The following is a 21954-nucleotide window of genomic DNA, read 5'->3' as shown; positions in this document are numbered from 1 at the left end:
GCTGCTTCATATACATCTCCGTAACAAAGCAGTTCGGCAAAAGAAAAGTATCAAACATAAAAAAAGTTAGTATTGGAGTAGATATATTCCATTAAACTCTTCAATGCGGTGTTCCAACATGACTACAATCCATAAATGCATATACACATATGTATACATGTATATATTCGGGTTCAGATGTGGGGTTATGCGCCGTTGCAGCGCGTTGTTGCATTCACTGTTTGTCGGTAGGTATATTCTCGGATCCTCCGGGGCAACTCATCGAGCGGAGTTTCAGTCAGTTTCCATCTCTGCAAGATACTGCCCCATCTGCAGTGACCTGTGGCGTCAACCAACAGGAGCTGTCAACCCAACCAGATCCTCGATGAAGAGATCACGATAAGCAAGGCCTGACTCGGAAAATTGAGGAACATGGCCAAACAGTCTGAGATGGCGCTCCCGAATTCTTTGTCCTCTTGCTCAGATATTGGCATCGCCAAACACCACATGTCTACAAATGCGTCAGCTCGTCCAAGTTGTTTTAGGATTTCAGACTAGCAATTAATACCGCTATGAATCTCACTGCCGAGATTAGTGAAGCAGTCAACAACTTCGACATTTTCACCAGCAACAGAGACAGACGAGGTGGAATCCTCCAAAACTTAAATTCAGATTTTTTTTTTGTTTAAATTCCGGAGGAAAAATGTTCACGTTTAAGTCTCAGTTACAGTATTTTTTTTTCTACTATTGCCCTATTTTAGGGCGACTTACATCATGTAGTTATGCTTCAAATAATATAGTATTTATGCAGACATGCTCGCTGACGCCGGGTATAATAAATAGGTCAGGGAAGACCCACACTTACTCGCACGCGCTTTTGTTATTGCCCTGGAGTGTATCAACAAAGATGTAGGCTCCTAGAGTTTTACTTTTTTTGTATAAACCTCCGCCAGTGTTGTGTATGTAATCAAACAATATTTTTTTAAAAATCTAAATGGACTCTTACGCCGTCACTACACAGGTAGAATTTTTTCACTAACATATCTTTAGACACAAACAAGTGCGATTATGAAAACTATTTACAAATAAATAAATGTGTGTGTGTGTGTGTATGTACTGGCAGAATCGCTAGCACGCTGAGCGAAACGCTTAGCGGCATTTCGTCCGTCTTCACGTTTTGAGGTCGACTTTGCCTTTCATCCTTTCGGGGTCGATAAATTAAGTATCAGTTGCGTACTGGAATTGAACTAATCGACTGGCCCCCTCCCCCAAAATTTCAGGTCTTGTGCTTATAGTAGAAAGGATTATTATTATTTACGGACGTGTCTTTGGGATGCAGATTTCGGAAATCAAATTCGTTTTTCTCGAAGATGCACCGTTTCAGAGCGTTTCGGGGGCTAAACACATACACTCGCATTTATGTAGAAGATACGAAGGGGTGTTGAAACGTTCCTGGCTTCAAGGGTGTCGCTAAACGCCTGGTCGGAGGTGCAACCTTCCGAGCTCTAAAGGACCGCTGCAATAAGTATGTAAATCCGAGAGGGAAATATGTTGGATAAAATCATAATCACCTGATCCTCCTGTATTTTCTTTTATTCAAAACCAGGAACTTTTCAGCACCTCTCATATTTCCAAACATATTGTCTGTGTGTACGTCAGCGCGTTGTATTGTAAGGGAGATAACTCTCATAGAAAATATTTTTCCCATTAGTAAATCAGAAATATGGGAACCGCAAAAATAATTTCGATTCCTCTCTGCAACTTGTTAAATGTGGATAAATGATAAAGCATAACCTACTTCCTCTCAAACTAGTGGTGTTTAATTCATGGTTACGTGGTGTCAATAGAGAAACCTTGAAAATTATACGTGTATCTTGTTTTGTGTACGTAACATTTTGTCGTTTCGTCCAACCAGATCAGATTTAATTGCGCAAACCTATGATCGAAGGCGTTCCGACTTTGACCATCTATCTGAATTTCTAGCTGCATTATGTATCTCTCCTTTTCAAAAATATTTGTGTATGATTTGAGAAAGAGTTGACTCGTGATCATATAATTTTATTTTCAAAATCTGGTTTTAAATAAAGTGACTTTTATTATATATTCATTCTAATCTTCGGTACAGAGTTAGCAGTTTTTGAGGGGAGGGGGAAGTTGTTTACATCGCCCTCAATGCTTAACTGAGGTAATCTTCAAGTTTAGGGGGATACAAAAATAAATAAAAATATTCAAGGGAAATAACTGAACGACTTACCAGTATTATCCGTTTTCTTCTAGCTGTTTATAAATAAATCACACCCTAACCCTAACGTCAATCAAATCACGTGTGTGATTTATTTATAAACAGAGATGTACGGAGAATACTGGTAAGACGTTCAGTTACTTCCCTTGAATATTTTTATTTATTTTTTTATCTCCCTAAACTTGAAGATTACCCTTAACTGATACCTATTTTATCGACCCCACAAGGATGAAATGTAGTCGACGGCGACGAAATTTCAAATCAGAACGTGAGGCGTGGTTGTGTTGTAAGAAGCTTGCTTCTCAACCACATGGTTCTGGGTTCAGTCGTACCGCGTAGCATCTTGGACAAGTGTCTTCTACTATAGCCTCGGGCCGACCAAAGCTTTGTGAGTGGATTTGGTAGACGGAAACTGAAAGAAGCCCGTCGTGCGTTTAATATATATATATATATAGAGAGAGAGAGAGAGAGAGTTGCTGTTATGTTAAACTGTCGTATGTCCAAATTTGGTCAAATGCGTTTTTGTTTTTTTTTTCATTGTTTATTTTTGCTTGCAATAGCCGGTTCTTTTGGTCGAACTTTCGTATCTCCAGCTGCTTCAGATGCCAAGATATCAAAAACTGTCAAAGTGTAGAACAATGTTTTTGAACTTACGACACTTTTGCATAATAGCAACGATATATATGTATGTATGTATGTATGTACGTGTGTCTGTCTTTGTATGTCCTCCACCAGTGCTTCGCAACAGGTGTTGATGTGTTTACGTCCTCGTAACTTAGCAGTTCGGCTAAAGAATTTTGATAGAATAAGTAAGCACCAGGCTTTAAAAGTTGTCCTGGGATCCATCTGTTCGACTAAAACCCTTGAAGGCGGTACCCCAGCATGGCCGTAGTCTAATGACTGAAACAAGTAAAAGATGAGAGATAACTGGAAGAAATACCAGCTTCAAAAGTTATTTTGCATCTACCTCTCTTCCTATGAGAAGGGGAAGGCGGAGATTAGTCACATTTCGCTACAAAGAAGTGAATTTTAAAGGTTAACAATTTGTGCCATTCTTTTACTTTGACATTTGTCGGCAGTATTTTCTGTTAATGCCCATTATAAGAATTGTAATTGCTAAACATTTAAACATGAACGAAGTTCCATTTCTTTGTATAATTTTCAAATTTCTAGAGTAATTTCCGTCTTTTTCTCTTTACTCGTTTCAATCATTAGACTGCAACCATGCTGGGGCATCGCCTTAGAGAATATTTTAGACGAATGAATCGACCCTAGTACTTACTTTGGGTCTTGTACTTATTCCATCGGTTCTCTTTTACCGAACCGCTAAGTTATACGAACGTAAATACACCAGCACCAGTTGTTAAGCAGTAGTGGGAGTCAAGCACAAAAACAAACACTATATCTACACACATATCTATCTATATATATATATATATATATATATATATATATATATATATATATATATATATATATACACACTGAGGGTGATAAATTGAATATTAATTTCAATTTAAAACCAGTGGTCTAGCATATAGAAAAAATTGATAATTCATAAAAATTGTATTACATGTGTATAAGAAGGAAAGACCACTATGTGGCCATTTTTTTTTCTGGAGAACATGATTTTTCTTTTGTGGTTGGGTCGTTGATGACCTCTTTCTAGCATATTAGATGTCCACCTAGTTGTCATCCCTTCTTATACGCATGTAATATATATATATATATATATATATATATATATATATATATATATATATATATATATATCAAGGGTAGGACAGAAAGAACACAACAAGCGGAAGTCAACAAAACACAACATGCGGAAAAATAAACATAAACGGCAAACAAGATACACGGATAATTCGCTGCTGATTTCCTCGTCAGTCAATGTCCAGAAAATCCTTGCAGATTTGCACTCCTTTATCACCAAGACTGCTCTAATTCGGCAAGCGCCAGGGACTTAAGTTAAAAGCATTAAGCCTCTGGGAAAGGTAAGCGAATGTATATACATATAAATGGGGTTCTTTCAGTTTCCCTCTTCCAAATCCACTCGCAAAGATTTGATCAGCAGCCCTCGCCAATTTAAAATTCCATAAAATATTTTATATTTACAATCTCCAGTAAATTGAAAATGAATATTTAAATTTAAACATAGGCTGACGTGGCAAGAGTTTTGCTTCCCAACCACAGAGTTCTGGATTCAGTCCCACTGCGTGACACTTTGGGCAAGTGTCGTCTACTATAGCCTCGAGCCGACCAAAGCCTTGTGTGGATTTGGCTTGTGAGCGAGAGGCTTAAACGAATTGTAAAGCTAACCTCGGCGGGATTTGAACTCAAGAGTGCTGGGTGTCAGAACGAACACTGCAAGGCAATCTATCCGACATTGACTATTACCAATTCGCAGCCTTTAAATGATTACTTGCAGGGAATTAAGGGTTCCGACATTTGCCCGGGTGTAGAAGTAGTAAAATGTTACATCTCTTGCTAATAGTACTTAAGTTTTACTCAGCCACACTATGTATGAACAGGACCGTTTTATGTACGTGAGGTATATCAATTTGTCTGGGGGTACCGCTATTTTTTAAAGATTTAAACGAACGAACAAACTATCTCAATTAGCTACTATTACTGGCTTTTTGAACTGTACTGACATTGTCACAGGTCAAACAAGAATATATGATTCATATATTAGCAAGGATAGTGAAACTTGTATATCACTGATCATTAATACCTTTGTTATTTGTAACTTACCGGAAAACCTATATTTATGTAGTGTATTAATTTGTTCTCCATTACTTTTGTAGACGTATCCAATTGAAAAGGGAGGAGGTGGTTACGAGAACTCAAAGCAATATTACTACAATTGGGTTTGGTTTTATTATTGCCCATACAGGCGCGAATCGATTTTTTATTACCTATAAAAGGCGACAGAGAAAATCTCTTCGACTATTACAACACATAAAGACAATACATACGCGACAAGCATAAACTCGGGGAACAAAAAATTACAAAAAGATGAAATCAGAAGAAAAAATGAAAGAAACGAATGATAATATGAAAGAATGAAAATGAGGTGCAATGCCCACTCGATCCCGAAAGTCGAGTGGTTACATTTATACAGTTTTTTTCTCTTTTATATAAAAAGTCTAAGTATATACATTTTTTTTTTCTTGATAATCTTTTTTTTCTTTCCCCCTTTTTCACAAAATTTACGTTTGACTTATTTTTTCCAGTTTTTCAAATTAAATGTCCTGTGGTAATTCCATTCTTCTCAACATGTATTCCATTACAGAAGGTGGAATCTCACGCTACCAACACGTATCTAAACGTAGGCTCCTTCAGTTACACACTGCAGTAGGTGGTATTGGTATTTCGTCTCCTGGTGAGCGTTGCTGAGATGGAGAAAATGAAGACGTATGCAGCAGCGACGGGGAGTCGAGCTTCCGTCGTCCCAGGCCTGCTGAAGCAATATGAAATACATTGGAACGAAGACATGGCTGAGAAAATTGAAAAATATAAAGAAATGATAAAGAAGGAGGGGCCAAACGTAAAGTTGACCACATCAGAGGAGGAAAAGACGAAAATGGAAATTGGAGTCGTGGAATATAAATCCTTTTCAAGGAAAAATAAAAGAATAGAGAGTGCAACGAAGGAGTGTTTGAAGGAACTGCAAGATGTGTCGTTTTTTACAAGAGGCAAGACATACGCGTCTGTAGAAATAACATTTCTATCGGAGGAGGCAGCAAAAAAAAAAATACGCCAATAAAATACTAGCCAATGGAAATTGGATGCTCTTTCCCAATAAGTTGGGTAGACGTCCAACGTGGATTAGAGTGGGTAGGATCCCACCGAAAATAGAGTTGGAATGGGTAATGGCAGCAGTTTTTCCTGAAAGAGAAGGAGAAGATGTAAGGATAATTATGATAAGCAGAACTCAACAAATAAATTGCTGGGGGTATGGATTGAATGTGCTTTTTATAGCAAGTGAGAAAGTTTATAGTGACATACCGGAGACACTGGAGCTGCCTAACGAGGACAAACTGGACATAATGTTGGAGGGGAGACCTCCAAAGTGTACGAATGTGGCAAAAGAGGTCACATTAGAAGAAGGTGCCCAGAAATAATAGAAAACAAAGAAATGGAAATGCAAGAAGGCGTGATAGAGGAGAGGAAACAGTCACAGGAAGAGGAGCAGAGAGCTGATTTTGAGGAAGCTAAATCAAGGAAGAGAGAAAGGAGGAGCTCATCGCCGAACAAGGGAAAAAATGCAAATCACAGGATCAAGTGGGATCACTGAGGAAAGAAGATAATAGCAGCAGAACATTACCACAGAACCATACAGTCTCACAATCGCACAGATACACAGATGCATAAACACACAGACATACATACACTCGGAAGCGAAGAAGATAACGCAGAGTTGCAGAAACCTAAAAGCACAGAACCGGAAAACACAGCCACACAAACACAACATGCAGACTTATAGTCACACAAACATGCAGAACCACAGACAGATAAACACACAGATATACAGTCACAAAGAAATATAGAAGAACAGACGCATGGTAGTACAGAATTACAAAAACAAAAAAGAACAGACATACAGACGCAGGAGGTACATAGGAACGGCATATATTTGATGTCATATCGATACACACAAAAAATAGAGAAGATATCCAAAATAAAAGACATTGTCAAAGTGGACCTCTCGGACCGTTGCGATAAGGAGGCGAGATGGATTTTAATAGAAAAAGAAAAGTATAAAAAATTAAAAGAGGCTTTCCCGACAGATATAAACCCACTGGGGCCCGAGGTGAATTTCGAACCAAGCGCTCCAGTGGTGAACTACGAGGAAATAAAAGATTATATAAAATGGTGAGTAGTTTTATTTTGGATAAATTATTGAGATAATTTTGAAAAGAATTATCGAAGACTGTGAAAGGAACTATTAAGAACTGTTGAAATAATTGAAATAACGCGGCCGCCCCGGGGTGGGGCTGGGGTGGCTGTTCCATCATCATTGTTTAATTTCATTGTTCCATTCTATCATGTGTTAATTGTCCCCGCATGTGTGTATTGTCCCATCTGTGTTTAGCCCCTTGTGGGTAATAAAGAAATTGGTATTTCTCTCTTAAAATTGTTAAGACGACCCAAAATACTCACTGCGTGTTCGCGAAGCTAAGCAGTTGGAATAGTCAACTACTTTCACGAACCACTTACACGTTCATTCAGGAACTGGTAATTCATTTGATCAAACAAATGAATCCTCCTCGTCGAACGACGAATAAGTCTTTTGAAAGAAAAGAAGAATTGAATCAACTGTGCGTTTCCCTGCGTTACGCGTTTGACATAAAATTCACCACTAACCAGTAATTTTTTTTTTAGTTTTGTTTGAGACACCATCTATGCGTGATTGCCAACCAATGCCCGAAAGTCGTCATCTACCCGTAGTCTTTCAGTTCGATAACGAGCATGCGATGAGATCTTTTGGCAATGCAACACCGTATTGTCTATTACTCAACTCCTGCATCGCAAAACAGTTTATAGACATCAAGAGAGAGGTGGAAGATTGCTCTATGACCAGTGAGCCTGCTTCGAAAAACCAAGACCAGGAACTGTCAGTGATACACAAATATTCCTCGCCTGATATTTCGATGGTTCTTACGGAAGTCCTGTAACTCTGTACAGGGAGCCAGATCAAGTACTGTCAACCGGAACCAGTTTGACTCGATATAAAGATTTCAAGTTATCTACCTCTAATCTAAAATCGATTTCATATTAGCCGACCTCCTAGTTAACCTGAACCTGCTTTCATATAGGGCTTTCCTATAAGGTGTTATCCACCCCTGATTGGAACTCTCCCGTATGACATGTACGCATGCTCAGTGACTTGCTTTAACAGTTGCAATTAGCTGAATGCACATTGCCAGTGACATTTGACATAATTACCCACACTCTGTGGTCAGGATTCTTTTTTGGTTTGATGTCGGTATCGAAGGGATTACCAGACACCGAACAATACAGTGAGAGCAGCTTTCACTCACATCGTGGTATTCGATGCTGTGTACGTGTCTGTCGTGGTAAAATATGCCACTCTTTAACTGTTGCTTTGCTTTCATCCGTAGCACGAGGTAATTATGTCATTATCTTACAAAGATCTTTAGATCAGGCAATACTTCACCGAGAGGAGATATAAGCTTCTGCTTATTCCTGTCTGAAGTATCGTCCGATACTTCAGACTTATCGTCCGATGAATTTACTTTGTTGACATATCGACAGAATTTTTATACCTTTCAATCAAGTCCGCCTTTCTTCCAGTAACATACTGTCCATATAATCTTAAATATTTCTTTAACTCAGGCACAGTAAGTACTTCGATAGCTGAATCATCAAGCTGCTTTATATCCATGATAAGACGTAAAACAATAACAATGGCGTGGGTTAGCCTCCGGAAGTTTAATTATCTACATGGAGCGCCGCCTAGCCAAGGGAGACAACCTACTTATAGGAAAGCCCTATACCTTTGCTCGACTACAGCTGTTGTTACTAATAATACTACTACAAGCAACAGTACCATTACCACCACCATTTCTAACCACTATTACTGAGATCTAAAATCAATTCTAAGTTAACGGGAATTAAGGTGAAGTGGCGAGGTATCTCAAATCGTCACACCCGATACTCGTGGTGTAGATATGAATACTACAGCATTTTTTTCTCTCAAATCAGAACGTAATTAGCGAACGAACGTAGTGGTAGATTTCCGTCTTTTGACGATGAGGAATCAGTTGCTCAATCAACTGCTTCTGAATTAACCTGTAGCTGGGGCTCACCAAACCCAATAGAGACCTGCGCCCCATTGCGGTCGGCTACATCCTTCGCCGTCTCACTACAAAGGTGGGCTTACAATCGGTCTCTAGCTTATTGGAAAAGGAATTTTCCCCCACCCAGCTAGGAGTGGGTACCAAACTAGGATGTGAAGCTGCCGCCAACGCTATCAGAGCCTATGCCAACTTTCCCTCCTTGTCACCCAAGGTCATCCTCAAACTTGACCTTAAGAATGCCTTCAACTCCACCATCCGCGTTGCTGTCCTCAGCTCAGTAAGAGAGAAGATCCCACAACTCTACCGCCTTGCATAGCAGGTTTATCGGGAGACCTCCTACCTCTATTTCGTTGACTAAATCATCACCTCCGCCTCAGGAGTCCAACAGGGTGACGCACTAGGGCTCGCTCTGTTCGCACTGGGCATTGATCACATCATCAAGATGGGCGTCAAGCTAGACCTCAACGTCTAGTATCTCGACGATGCTTGTTTGGGGGGGGGGGAACCTTCGGACAGGGTTCTCGCCATTGCAAGCATGATGGTTGGGAAGCTTTGTCGCCGGGGTCTCCAAGTAAACAGCTCCAAATGTGAGCTTTGGATCCTCAACATCAACCAACTATTGACCTTTTTGCAGAGTACTTCCCTTCCATTGCAGTCCCTCCCCCATTGGCTTGGTGCTCTCTAGGTGCCCCAACCACTGACCTTGCCTTTGAGTCCATCTACCAGTCGGAGGTGGCTGCCCTTGAGCAATTCTGAAAAATATTGAAGCTATCGAACCCCATCAAGGTTTCTTCATACTTAAGAATTATCTCTCGATCCTTAAGCTTCTATATTTACTTAGTCAGCTCATCTTACCGATTCCCATCGTGCCTCCAACGCTTCGACAACCTAATCTTTGAGAGACTCGAATGCTTAGTCAATGTCAGACTCTCTCCAACGTCCCACGATCAGGTTGCATTGCCCAAGCGATCTGGAGGTCTTGGTCTTCGTAAGTGTTCGTTCCTCTTTCTCTCCCCTACTTCCTTTCCTCTACCCACGCCTGCTCCGCCCTGGTGAGTAACATCCTTCCTCTCCAACATGGACCAGTTCCAACAGGGAGTTGGATGAAGCTTTCCAACACTGGAGGGAATTGGGCTTGTCTGCTCCTGAGAAGGTGGAGGACTATCGGAGTCAGAGAGCTTGGGACAACATAATTTCAAAGGCCACTTTCGACTCTCTATGCATCCAGTCGGACCAGTTTTCAAGGTGCCGCTTACTGTCTGCTAGCGCCAAATACTCAGGTGACTGGATTGAGGCCATTCCTGTGGCTAATGTTGGTTGCTTACTCAGCTTGGACGAACTTCGAGTCTCTGTTGCCCTCAGAGTGGGAGCTGACATACGCACGGGTTTGATCTGACGTTGTGGCAGACTCCTCGACTCCACAGACGCTCACGGCCTTTCTTGCCGCCTGAATGCTGGTCGCTTCCCACGTCAAACGGAGTTGAACCTGATACTCAAGAGGAGCTTGGCCCAGGCAAACATCCCCTCCAATTTGGAACCATCTGGATTGTCCAGGTGTGATGGGAAGAGACCTGACGGCCTCACCCTGTGCCTCTGGTCGCAAGGCAGATGCTTTGTCTGGGATGTCACAGTTAGCGACTCCTTTGCTTCTTCTCACATCCTGGATGCTGAAGACTGGGCGAGATCCACAGCTTCCGCGGCCGAGCGGAACAAAATCCTGAAATACCACGATCTGTCGGCCAACTACATTTTCCATCCTATGGCATTCAAGACGTTTGGTGGGGCCGGACCATTAACTGCGAGATTCCTGTCTTCACTGGCAACTCGCCTTGCAGCGGTAACTGGTGAGGCTCGTGGGGGCGCTTGACTGTTCCAGCGCCATCACCTGCAGCAACACTGCAAGCGTGCTGGCGTGTGTCAATAGCTATTAATAAGGTTTCTCAGCGACCCAACTTTTCAACCCAAGGTGGTGAATTTTTTTTTTCTTTTTTCTCTTCTTCTCGTTTTTTTAAAAAAAATTTTCAATTGTGTTCTCTGTTTTGTCCAGTTTTCTAGTTTGATTTTGTAAAACGGTAAACACTGTGAATGCAATTAAAAGAGCGAAGTTGAAAAAAAAAAAAAAAGTAAAGAAAAAGTGTGATATCAGAATCAGCATGACACACTGGGTGAGGACATTGTTTTGTGGATTTCCATGAATAGCTATCGAAGGACAACCTTCTATGGGGGAATTTATCTTTTATTTTTTTATTTCCATTTTTTTAAGACAGTTTTTATGTAACCCCACACTATATCGCTCTGTAACGTTCTCGATGTTTCTGTCAACCTTTGTAGTTAATGTAGAAAGCATTATTTAATAACTATTTAAAAAGTGAGAGCTGGCAGAATCGTTACCGCGTCGGATAAAATGCTTAGAAGCATTTCTTCCAGGTTTATATTGTAAATTCAAATGTCACAGAGATCGACGTTGCCTTTCATCCTTTCAGAGTTGATCAAATAAGTATCAGCTGAGCACTAGAGTCGATGTAATCGATTATCCTACTCCACACAAGATTTCAGGCCTTGTACTATAGAAGAAGGAAGAAATTATTATAACTATTAATATAAAACTCGACATTTTCCCTTGCGCAACACACAATCCGAGAGTGCAAGGGAGATAATTATGTGATTACTTTATCGATTTATTCTACTGATTTAACATATACTCGCCTTTTTTTTTTTTCTTTTTTTTGTGTGAGTGTGTGTCTGATTAATATATTAAATCCTTCTTGATTAGCATACTTATCCATTCTGAATATCAGGGTGCATATTAATGCTTAAATCTGGTTTCTGTTAAGTTAAGCTAATGAGATTTTTTCTCATATGACGAGCAGTAACACATGATACCATCATTACTACCCAAATTATATCGTAAAAACAGCCTCTTTGATCTGTAATTCTCCCCTCTGTTCACACACACACTAATATTATAACTATCATTATCTTGTAATGGTATCAGCAGTACCTCTAGCAATGCCTTGTCACCATCATAATCGTCTCATCAGATTTCTTTATTCAATCAAAATCAATGCAAATATTAACGCTTCCCGTTCCGTAAATTTGGTTGCTATCTCTGATAGTTTCTCTTTCCTATTTTGTGCCCCAATTTTGTTCTTGTATTTAATTCTCTATCTGTCCGAGAGAAAGAGAGATGCTACCTTACTACTCTCGTTTTTATACCGTATTAGGTATTCATTAATGGGAGATCAGCTGTTATTGATTACATGTTAAAAGTGGCATAGACGTGTGGTTAGGACGTACGCTTGGCAAGCACGTGATTGTGGATTCAATACCACTCTGCAGCAGTTTGAACAAGAATCTACAACCGTAGTCTTGTGTGAAGTGGTATTTGGTGGACGGAAACTGTATAGAAACCTGTCATAAGTTTATGTATTATTTGTAGTTAACCATATATGTGGTTTGTGTTAAATAGCTGACAGCAGCCCGCGCTTATACATATTTATGGAAACCACTTGGTCTCTCAAAGATATGGAACGTTTTGTCCTCGGCTACTCTACTAAGAACATACCTACACTGTCTAATGAGCTGTACACTCGAATGCTGCTGGAAAAATGATGGACGTAATAAGGCGAATCCGATGGAAAGCCTTCTACCACGACCTAGCTACGCCATTCTCGGAGAGCAACACCTATGGGATCAAATCTAGGAAATACCCACTCAAGAGCCCTTCGAAGCGGACCTACTGAGCATCATTCCCTAGCTAAAATTCCGTAAGTCTTCTTGTACCTTCCAACGTAAGCTCCATGCCGACATTAGACTACTAAAAAACTCGGATAGGTCCCCAATCTTCTTAAATAAGACTAAAAATCTATATAGGATAGACACCCTTAATTATGATAGGCTGCTAGAAAACAATATTACTGAGAGAATTATAGGCGTGCTTCCCCCCACAAATACAACAACATCAACAGTGAAGCCAAACAATTAGCCAATGACTTAGATATAGCTGACGGGGTAGAGATCTTAGCTAAAAGGAACGCCTTTATTACCATCAAAGATCATAAACCGCACTTTGCCTCAAACCCTAAATGCCGCCTGATTAATCTAGCCATATCTGAGGTCGGTCTAGCATACAAGCACATATTGAGAACCATCAACAATGACATAAGGAAAGCCGCCAACCTTTCCCTATGGCGTAGGACCAACGAGGTGATCACACACACACACACACATATCGTGAAGACGCATGGCTCAGTGGTTAGACCGTCGAGCTTACGATCGTGAGGTTGTGAGTTCGAATCCCGGACCGGGCTGTGTTGTGTTCTTGAGCAAGACATTTTATTTCACGTTGCTCCAGTCCACTCAGCTGTAGAAATGAGTTGCGACGTCACAGGTGCCAAGCTGTATCGGCCCCGTTCCCTTTCCCTTGGATAACACTGGTGGCGTGGAGAGGGGAGAGCGGTATGCATGGGCGACTGCTGGTCTTCCGTAAACAATCCTGCCCAGACTTGTGCCTGGGAGGATAACTTTCTAGGTGCAATCCCATGGTCAGTCATGACCGAAGGGGGTCTCAGCAGCACATATATATATCCTTTACCTTTGGTCGGTGTGACGAGCGAAACGACCAGCATTTAGACAAACCATGAAAGCCTGAAGAAAAGGAAGAAAGAAGACAAAAATATCGATTCAACACTAAGTGTATCAATTGGTTATACAACACGGAACCTTATAAAGCAAGCCAACACGCTCACGCCTTAGCTAGCCATGGCAAAGCTAAGGCGTTGGAAAATTCAAGCACCCTCACGGGCATCACCTGACAACTCAGTAAGGCGAGCCGCTAAAGATGACAAGAACTTTGCTACTAGCGGCCCAGCCCCTCCATATGTCTCAAATGCCACAGACTGGAAGAAATGGTTCACTGACAAGTTCCAATACCTAAGGATTTTATTCCGTTCGACTACGGAGGTTAGTGACTCTCCCATTTACCGCAGCATCCAGGATGTGGGAAGGAGCAAAGGAGTCAGAGACAAAGGGTAAGACCATCTGGTCTCTTCCTATCACTTCTAAATAATCCTACCGGCTCCAGAACTGAGTGGGTATTAACCTGAGCCAGGGCCCTCGTAATGATTAGATTTAGCTCGGTGTGACGAGCGAAACGACCAGCATTTAGGCGGTAAGACAAACCATGAAAGCTTGCGGAGTCGAGGGGCTCACCGCAGCGACGTCTCAGTCGCCTACAGACGTAAGCTCCTACTCTGTTTGTAATGGAGATCCAGACCTCATACAGAATGGGTAGACCACCAATATTGGCCACAGACAGGGAATCAATCCAGTCGGCCGAGAATTTCACACTTACGGAAAATTGAACAAAGAGAGCGTTGAACGTAGCACCAGAGTGCAGATTGCCCAATGCTCTTTGCTTCTGTCTATCCTCATCTGTATAAGGTATTGACAAACCTAGCTCTCTCCACTGTAGCACAGCTTCGTCCATCTCCTTGTTGGAACTAGTCCAGCTTGGAAAGGAGGGATGTTGCCTACCAAAGGGGAGCAGGCATGGATGGAGGAAAGAAAACGGAAAAGGAAGAAACGAGCACTTACTAAAACCTAGGCCCTAAAACCGTTTGGGCAAACCAGCCTGGTCGCGGGACTCTGGGGAGAGTCTAAAATTGACCAAGCATTCGAATTCCATGAAGATTAGGTGGTCAAAGCATTGGAGAGGCGATGAGAATCTATAAGAGTGACTAACTCTGAGGAAATACAATAACTTAAAAATCGACAAGTAATTCCTAAGTATAAAAAAACCTTGATGGGGCTCAATTGCCTCGAGTTTTTTTAATAGTTGCTCAAAGATAGCTATCTTGAATCGAAAGATGGGCTCGAAAGTTCGGCCAGTAATTTAGCTCGGTGTGACGAGCAAAACGACCAACATTTAGGCGGTAAGACAAACCTTGAAATTTCTTCGCTTACAATATCACTAGTACCTACTTTACTATTGAGTTTTCTTGCAGTAGGAGACACACGACAATCTTTTTATTATATATATATATATATATATAGTGTACATTTAAACACATAAGACAGATGAGGGAGGAACCGCGATAGAGGAGAAGGAATCTGTAAACAGGTTTACAATCTGCTGATGTGAAGCTGGATGGTTGAGGAGCCAGCCAAAGATCACATTCGGAACTGTTGACGCTAAGGCCTCTATGACCACGTTCCTCACTCATCGTTCCCGCGGTTGCAAGGATCTTACCAGGAAGGGATTCCCAAACAAGCATCGTCAAGATACCGGACATTCAAGTCCCGGTCAGCTCCCATTTTAGTAACGTCATCGATATCCAGTGCAAATAGACCAGGTCCGAACGGGTCACGCTGTTGGACTCCAGAAGCAGATGGGATGAGATTGTCACCAAGGGAGAGGTAGGAGAGCTCCCGATAAGTTTGCCAAGCAAAGTGGTAGAACTGTGGGGCATTCTCCCTTACAATACGGAGGATGACATACCGACTGGTCAATCAGGGATATAAGTGGGGTTAAGCAACAACTGTAATAACTCAAGCTACAAGCAAAGCAATCACCTTTACGCATCAGAAACAAAAAAGAAATAATATAGGCACAAGCGTGGCTGTATGGTAGTAAGTTTACTTCCCAACCACATGGTTCCGAGTTCAGCCCTATTGCGTGGCACCTTGGGCAAGTCTCTTCTACAATAGCCCTGGGCCAACTAAAGCCAAGTGAATGGATTTGGCAACTGATGTTAGTGTGTTTACGTTCTCGTTACCAAGCAGTTCGGCAACAGTGGAAGATAGGGAGCTAATGCAGTTTCGCAACTCTCCTTGAAAATGCATTTTTTGAAAAAAAAAATTTCGGATTCCTACGTTTTAGATGTCGGAGATTACGAATATGAAAAAAAAAAAAAAAAATTTGGTAAATTTTCAGATTAACACCCGCACGATTTTCACTAGGTTGTTAGGATTAAGGTTAGGGTTTAGGGTTAGGGTTTTAGGGTTAGGGAATTCCGTCCCTAACCCTAAAACTAACCCTAAAACCCTAACCCTAACACCCTAGTGAAAATCGTGCGGGTGTTAATCTGAAAATTTACCAAAAATTTTTTTAATTCCCCCAAGCACCTCCCCCCCCTAAAATTTTGAACTTTATCGAAATTTTTTTCCCCTTATGTTTTAAATGGGGGAGATTCCAAATATGCTAGAAACAACGTTTTCAAAATTTTAAATTCAATGAGCATATAGATAGGTGTATAAAAAGATAGATAGATATGAATGTCTTCCTGGAGCTAAAAACAACAGTAACATCGTCTGCTATAGGACCGCCACATTTAGTTGACAAATATATTTTATAAATAAACGGACAGAAATAAATAGATAAATAAATGGATGAAAAAGTTCAAAATTTAAAATTGGGGGAGGAGGTGAAATTTGAGCTCCTTATTAAACTTTATAACATTAATTAGTAAACATTAATGTTTTGTTTCTCATAAAATGGTGTATTTAATTTAAATTAAATTCTTATTTACACAAGTAAAACGCAAATTCTCTTCACTTTAATGTTTTTGTCTGGATTTAATTTCGATTTGCATGTTCATCAATTCGCTACGATCTCTTCAAAGTAAACAAAATCAAAAATTTAAAATTGGGGGGGGGGGGGTGCAAAATTAAAAAAACATTTTTTTTTTTTTGCATATTCGTAATCTCCGACATCTAAAACGTAGGAATCCGGAAAATTTTTTTTCAAAAAAATGCATTTTTCAAGCATAGCCCCGAAGACAGACTTCTAAAAAATAAGTACTGGGGGGCGGGGGCCATTCGTTCCACTAAAATTCTTCAATGCGGTACCTCAGCATGGCCGCAATCTAATATCTGACAAAAAAAAATGCGTGTGTGTGTTGTATACGCATATATATATCTACATACGCATTCGTTTTTTTGTTCTTCACCACTGCTTGACAACCGGTGCTGGTTTGTTTACGTCCCCGTAACGTAGCTATTCGACAAAATGAACCGCTAGAACTTTAAAAATAAGTACTAGGGACGATGGCAATTATATCGAAAGAATGCCTCCTTCAATTTCGTGCCCCAGTATGGCCGCAGTTCAATGATTGAAGCAAGTAAAAGGTAAATAAAAGATAAACCACTGGCCGGCAAATATTCATCACAACGACAAATTGCCTCAGCACCGTTAGTTAAGCACAATTTAATGCAGCAGCAGCGAGATCTCGCCGTAGTCTCGTCAGACTGTACGTTAGTGTAGAAAGAGAAATAGGAGTAAAGTGAAAGAAGGGAAAATATAAAGAAAAAGGTGAGAGAGAAATAAAGAAAAAGGGAAAAAGCGAGAGGGAGATAGTAGAGAAAAAAGATGAAGAGGGGATAAAGGAAAAGCAAGGGGAGTGGGGGGAGAAAAATAGAGAGAGTAAAGAAGAGAAGGAAAAGGAGAGTAGTAGGCGGAGAAAGAAAAAATAAAGAAAACGAATTAAAATAGAGACAAGACAGTGGAAGAGAAAAAGAAGTAAAAGAGAGGGCACCAATAGAGAGAGAGAGGAGCAAACGAAGGAAGAGAAGGGAAAGAAAGGTATAAAGGACATAAAGAGGGGGGGGGAGATAAAGAAGCTAGATAATTTAAAGAATGAAAGAAAAGAAAGGGTACAAATGTGTGATGAACGAAAATGAGTAAAAGAGAAAAGAAATAGAGGGATAGAGTCTGGAAAAGAAAACGAGATATTGAAAGGAAGGCGTGAGAAAGAAGTAACAGAGGAAAAGAAAAATGTGGTGATGAAAGGAGAGAGAGAGAGAAAGAGCAAGGTAACAGACGAGATAATGAAAGGAGAGTGTAAGATACATAAAGGAAAAGAGGAATGGTAGAAGGAAAAGATAAAGTAGACTGAGAAGATAGTGGGAGGATAGGGTGAGCCATAAAAAGGAGGGGGACAGGAAGCGAAATACTCATAAGTAATATATATATATATTAAACAAAATCCCTCTCCAGCACAGCCTGTGTGAGTGAATCACGGAAGTAATGCTCCATCATGTCTACCATGCATCCTCGCTTCATTTGTACATTTTCAAATTGACACTAACAAATACTGTTCACAAATAACAGCTACAGCAACGCAAACAGACCGCTTAATATCCTTTTCATTCATTTAGATTTTAGCTTCCCCCCCTTTTTTCTTTCTTTTTTCCTTTGATAACATATACACATTTACATTATATATATATATATATATATATATTTTCCATTTTCTTTCTCTTGCTTTTGCTAACATCGATCTTTCGATCTCATCAACCAGCACTGATAGATTTAAAGTTAAAAAGAAAAGTATAATAATAATAAATATAATATTGAAATTACACAATGTCGCTCAGCAAAGGCTATAGGGTTTATCGTAAACCTGATCCACCTTACAGTGTACTCTTGGAAAACAGAGCTCGGACTGACGAACTGTTAATGTTCGAATCTAATGCTGTCGCTGTACTATGTAAGTATTTCTTTTAAGATCTATTTCTGAATTTTCATTGTCCTACCCACAAAATATCATTTACTTCAAGGAAAAGGAGTGTAGTTGTTGTAGTTGATCCTAATGTATTATTAGTATTTAGTTGTATCGTCCCTTAGAGGATGATAGGTAAAGATGAACCCAAGTGGAATTTGATGTGGATTGAACTGTTAACGTAAAAACATTTAGTTCTGCTCTCTGCCATAGCAGCAAACATCTACCCCTGTCAACCGAAGCTCTGTTTATATTTGTTTAAGTGTCTATGGGTCCAAGCAATCGCATTCTGTTCTTGTGTCTTACCCACCTATCATCTATTCCCAGATACCAACATTAGCTGCACCTAATTACATGAATGGGTGCAGCAGTCATTAGTTCTGTGACAGCCTCTGTGTCTCAGACTGACCGTCACGATGGTGTCTCATACCGGTTAACCCATCATTTCTTCATCGTATTTGTGTGTGTGTGTGTGTGTGTGTGTGTGTGCTAGCTAGTTTCATGTCAACTCAGATTGAAAAGAAGTGATCAAAAACATTCCACTCGTGACTATTCCGTTTGTTTGTATATCAATGACTACACTGTTCAATGTATCTATCCTACATCATTTGAGATGATGGAGGAGTGATTCCAGGGAGATTTGGCTGCTATTTTGACCAAATCAAATGATCGAGTAGGAGCCGCCCTCGTTGGCTAATTCTCAATAAAATTTATTGTTGATATCGTTATCAAAAGCTGTGGTTGCATATCTTAATATGTGAAGCGCATGTTTTGAGCTCATTATGTTTGCATACCAAACAAATCTTTTATATATCTTAATATGTGAAGCGCATGTTTTGAGCTCATTATGTTTGCATACCAAACAAATCTTTTATATATATACAACCTCAACAAGGTTCGTTACTGCTGTTATCACCGTTATTATAATCATTACTATTCATGTTCTAAACGTCATTATGATTGCAATTTTCGTGTTATAGTTGTTATCCTGTATTTATTCTACTTAATGTTGTCTGCTTCGGCGCTGGAGTGAGCGAAAGCAATAAAACGTGTGTACCAAATAGCTTAGTATCTTGTAACACTTGTCAAATTTTGTTGCATGGTTGGGTTTTTCTGTCTTTTATCTTTCTTAATCAATGAAAAAAAAAAATGTTCGTGGTATCTTTACCGGAGTCGATGCAATGGGCCTATTGGGCCACACCTCTCCTTTCTAAACACGTTTGTGGCCTTGTGCCAGTTTAAAATCCTTATTTATTCAGCATCTCTCTCTCTCTCTCTAATTCACATTTATACATACATCATTGGTCTTACAAGAAATAGCCAAATTGCCTTCTGTCACTCACACTTTGCCGTCTTAGATGAAAGCAAAGACACGTTGGATAATGTAAGCCTGGATAGATGCGCGCGCGCGCGTACACACACACACACACACACACACACACACACATGCACACACACGTAAAAAGAAAAAACCAGACTGTCCTGACTGAAATGTCTTTGATCATTAAGATCTAAAGACCTGATCTAAGATTAAACAGCATACATTTCACATAGACCCTCCCCCACACTGCCTCACACGATTATCCTTACTCCTACACAATCGCTTTTTTGCCTATGTCGATTTTAATATTATTCTACACTAGTAAATAAATAAATAAATCATAATTCCACCTTGATTTTAGCATCGACGTCCTCTGTAAATATTTATTATTTTCGGGTTTAAGACCTTGATGTTAATTTAATCATACTGAAATTAGGATTTAAGTGTATGAAATGCGTGTGTACGTGGTTAATCGTGTTGGTGTGTAAACGTCGAAGGCAGACAGGTGTTTGTTGTGATGTTGACTGACCGTAGCAGCCGATATATCTCTGCGGATTTTCAGTTTTTACATTGCAAACTCACCATCAGTTTGTATTTTGCTCAGTGTCCTTTTCACACACACACACACGCTTTCTCTCTCACTCTCTCTTCCTCTCTTTCTCTCTCTCTCTCTCTCTCAGCCTATCTCTGTGTGTATTTATAATTCGGTGTGCCTGCGCATAGTTATAATTAATTTTGATTTTAATGCTGAATGATATTTCATCGCATTTCGGTTATAATTTCAATTGATTTATTAACTTATTTATGGCACACGACCTTAAATATTGCTAGCATGCACTAACTAGATGATCGTCACAGGCACCCTTGGGAAATTTTCCAATGTTAGTGCATACATACATACATATATATATATATATATAATGTGTGTGTTATAAATATGGGTCTGTACTACTAGACAATAAATCCACAACACAGATTTACGCACCAATCACTTTGCATTAAATGTACAAATTATTGGGATTATACGTTTTAACTGCAATCTTACACTGAACATAATATTTTGCCAATAACATGCGATGCACACACAAGTGTGCATTCTTCTACTATAATATATATTAATATACGTGTGTGTGTGGTTGGCTGGTTGGATATATATATATATATATATATGTATTTCTATGTGAGTGAGCGTACGTATGTCTGTGTGTGTGTGTGTGTGTGTGTGTGTGTGTGTGTGGATACATTAGCATATGTAAATATATGCTAATCTGCATTCGTGTATGTGTGTTTATGTCAGATTACATGTGAAATCAATTTAACGTTAAACTGAAGGATTACTTAATACTTTTTTTGTTGAGCAAATGTTTGTCATACTTTTACAAGAGAGATAACAGTGACTTTGAAGTGTTGGCTTGTTAGCCATCGTCAAACTGTGCTACACTTGGGTTCTTTTGGCTTTAATATATGTGTGTGTGTGTGTGTGTATATATATATATATATATGTATATGTATATATATATACACACAGTCTTTGGCAAGTTGTTTTTCTGGGGTAGGTGGAACTATGTGAAATGATAATTAGGCTTGCTGTATGTAGGTTTGGGAAGTAGATATGTAGGAAGAAGAAAAGTATATTTGTAGGATGTCTGTTGATAGAAAGTTATTGTCAGAAGATTTTGTTTGATTTGATATAGGTATTGTGTTATTATTTACAGTTCAGTCAAGCATGGAAGTAACTGTGTACACAGGAGTGTAAGATTCAAAGAGAAAATTAGTTTTTGTCATGTTTCATGGCTCACAAAAGTATGCATAGAAAAATTTGATTAATCATCCAATATATTTTAAACTAGGGTTGTATGTTTTTCATAATTATTTGATTTCTATGCAGAAATTTTAAACTGTGTATATCACAAAGATAAAGATTGAAAAACCATGTGGCTAGAAACATTTATTGAAATTTTCTAGTCAGTTTTCAGCATGGTTACTTGTATTTATATATTATAGTATATTATATTATGGGTGACAGAAGCATACATGTAACTGCATGACATTACCTGTGCTTCAGATGAATACAAAAGTATG

The 21954-nt window shown here is 39.6% G+C and overlaps 2 protein-coding genes and 1 long non-coding RNA gene across 6 annotated transcripts in view; 1 reads left to right on the top strand and 2 right to left on the bottom strand.

Annotated features, from left to right (window-relative positions):
* LOC106879253 (very long chain fatty acid elongase 4) overlaps nt 1-1641 on the bottom strand; it is an 89543-nt gene extending 87902 nt beyond the window's left edge. Inside the window, exon 1 of the mRNA XM_014928750.3 lies at nt 1551-1641. The gene's annotated coding sequence lies outside the window, so the exon portion shown is untranslated. The remainder of the gene's footprint in view (nt 1-1550) is intronic.
* Nucleotides 1-21954, top strand: part of LOC106879251 (polyphosphatidylinositol phosphatase SYNJ1) — a 152289-nt gene that overhangs the window by 8090 nt on the left and 122245 nt on the right. Inside the window, exon 1 of one of the 4 annotated variants that reach the window (XM_089361549.1) lies at nt 6967-7102. The exons of 1 other annotated variant lie outside the window; for it this stretch is intronic. Coding sequence is in view for 2 of the 3 variants with exons in the window: in XM_089361547.1 (XP_089217673.1) it covers nt 18416-18539 (124 nt within the window). In the remaining variant the exon portion in view is untranslated. Of the gene's footprint in view, nt 1-6966; nt 7103-17252; nt 18540-21954 lie in introns of those variants that run through there. 2 more of the 4 variants (XM_089361547.1, XM_089361548.1) reach the window with 2 other exon arrangements.
* On the bottom strand, nt 5190-6342 carry LOC128249276 (uncharacterized). The gene is made up of 2 exons (XR_016243976.1): nt 6236-6342; nt 5190-6115 (listed from the first exon to the last, which is right to left on the bottom strand). It is a non-coding gene; the product is annotated as an uncharacterized LOC128249276 (long non-coding RNA).

The sequence above is a fragment of the Octopus bimaculoides genome, chromosome 13 (genome assembly GCF_046866305.1).
Source record: "Octopus bimaculoides isolate indiv1 chromosome 13, ASM4686630v1, whole genome shotgun sequence".
NCBI lineage: Eukaryota > Metazoa > Mollusca > Cephalopoda > Octopoda > Octopodidae > Octopus > Octopus bimaculoides.
The sequence above is the reverse complement of the archived record's forward strand: the minus strand, read 5'-3'. Positions and strand labels throughout refer to the sequence as shown.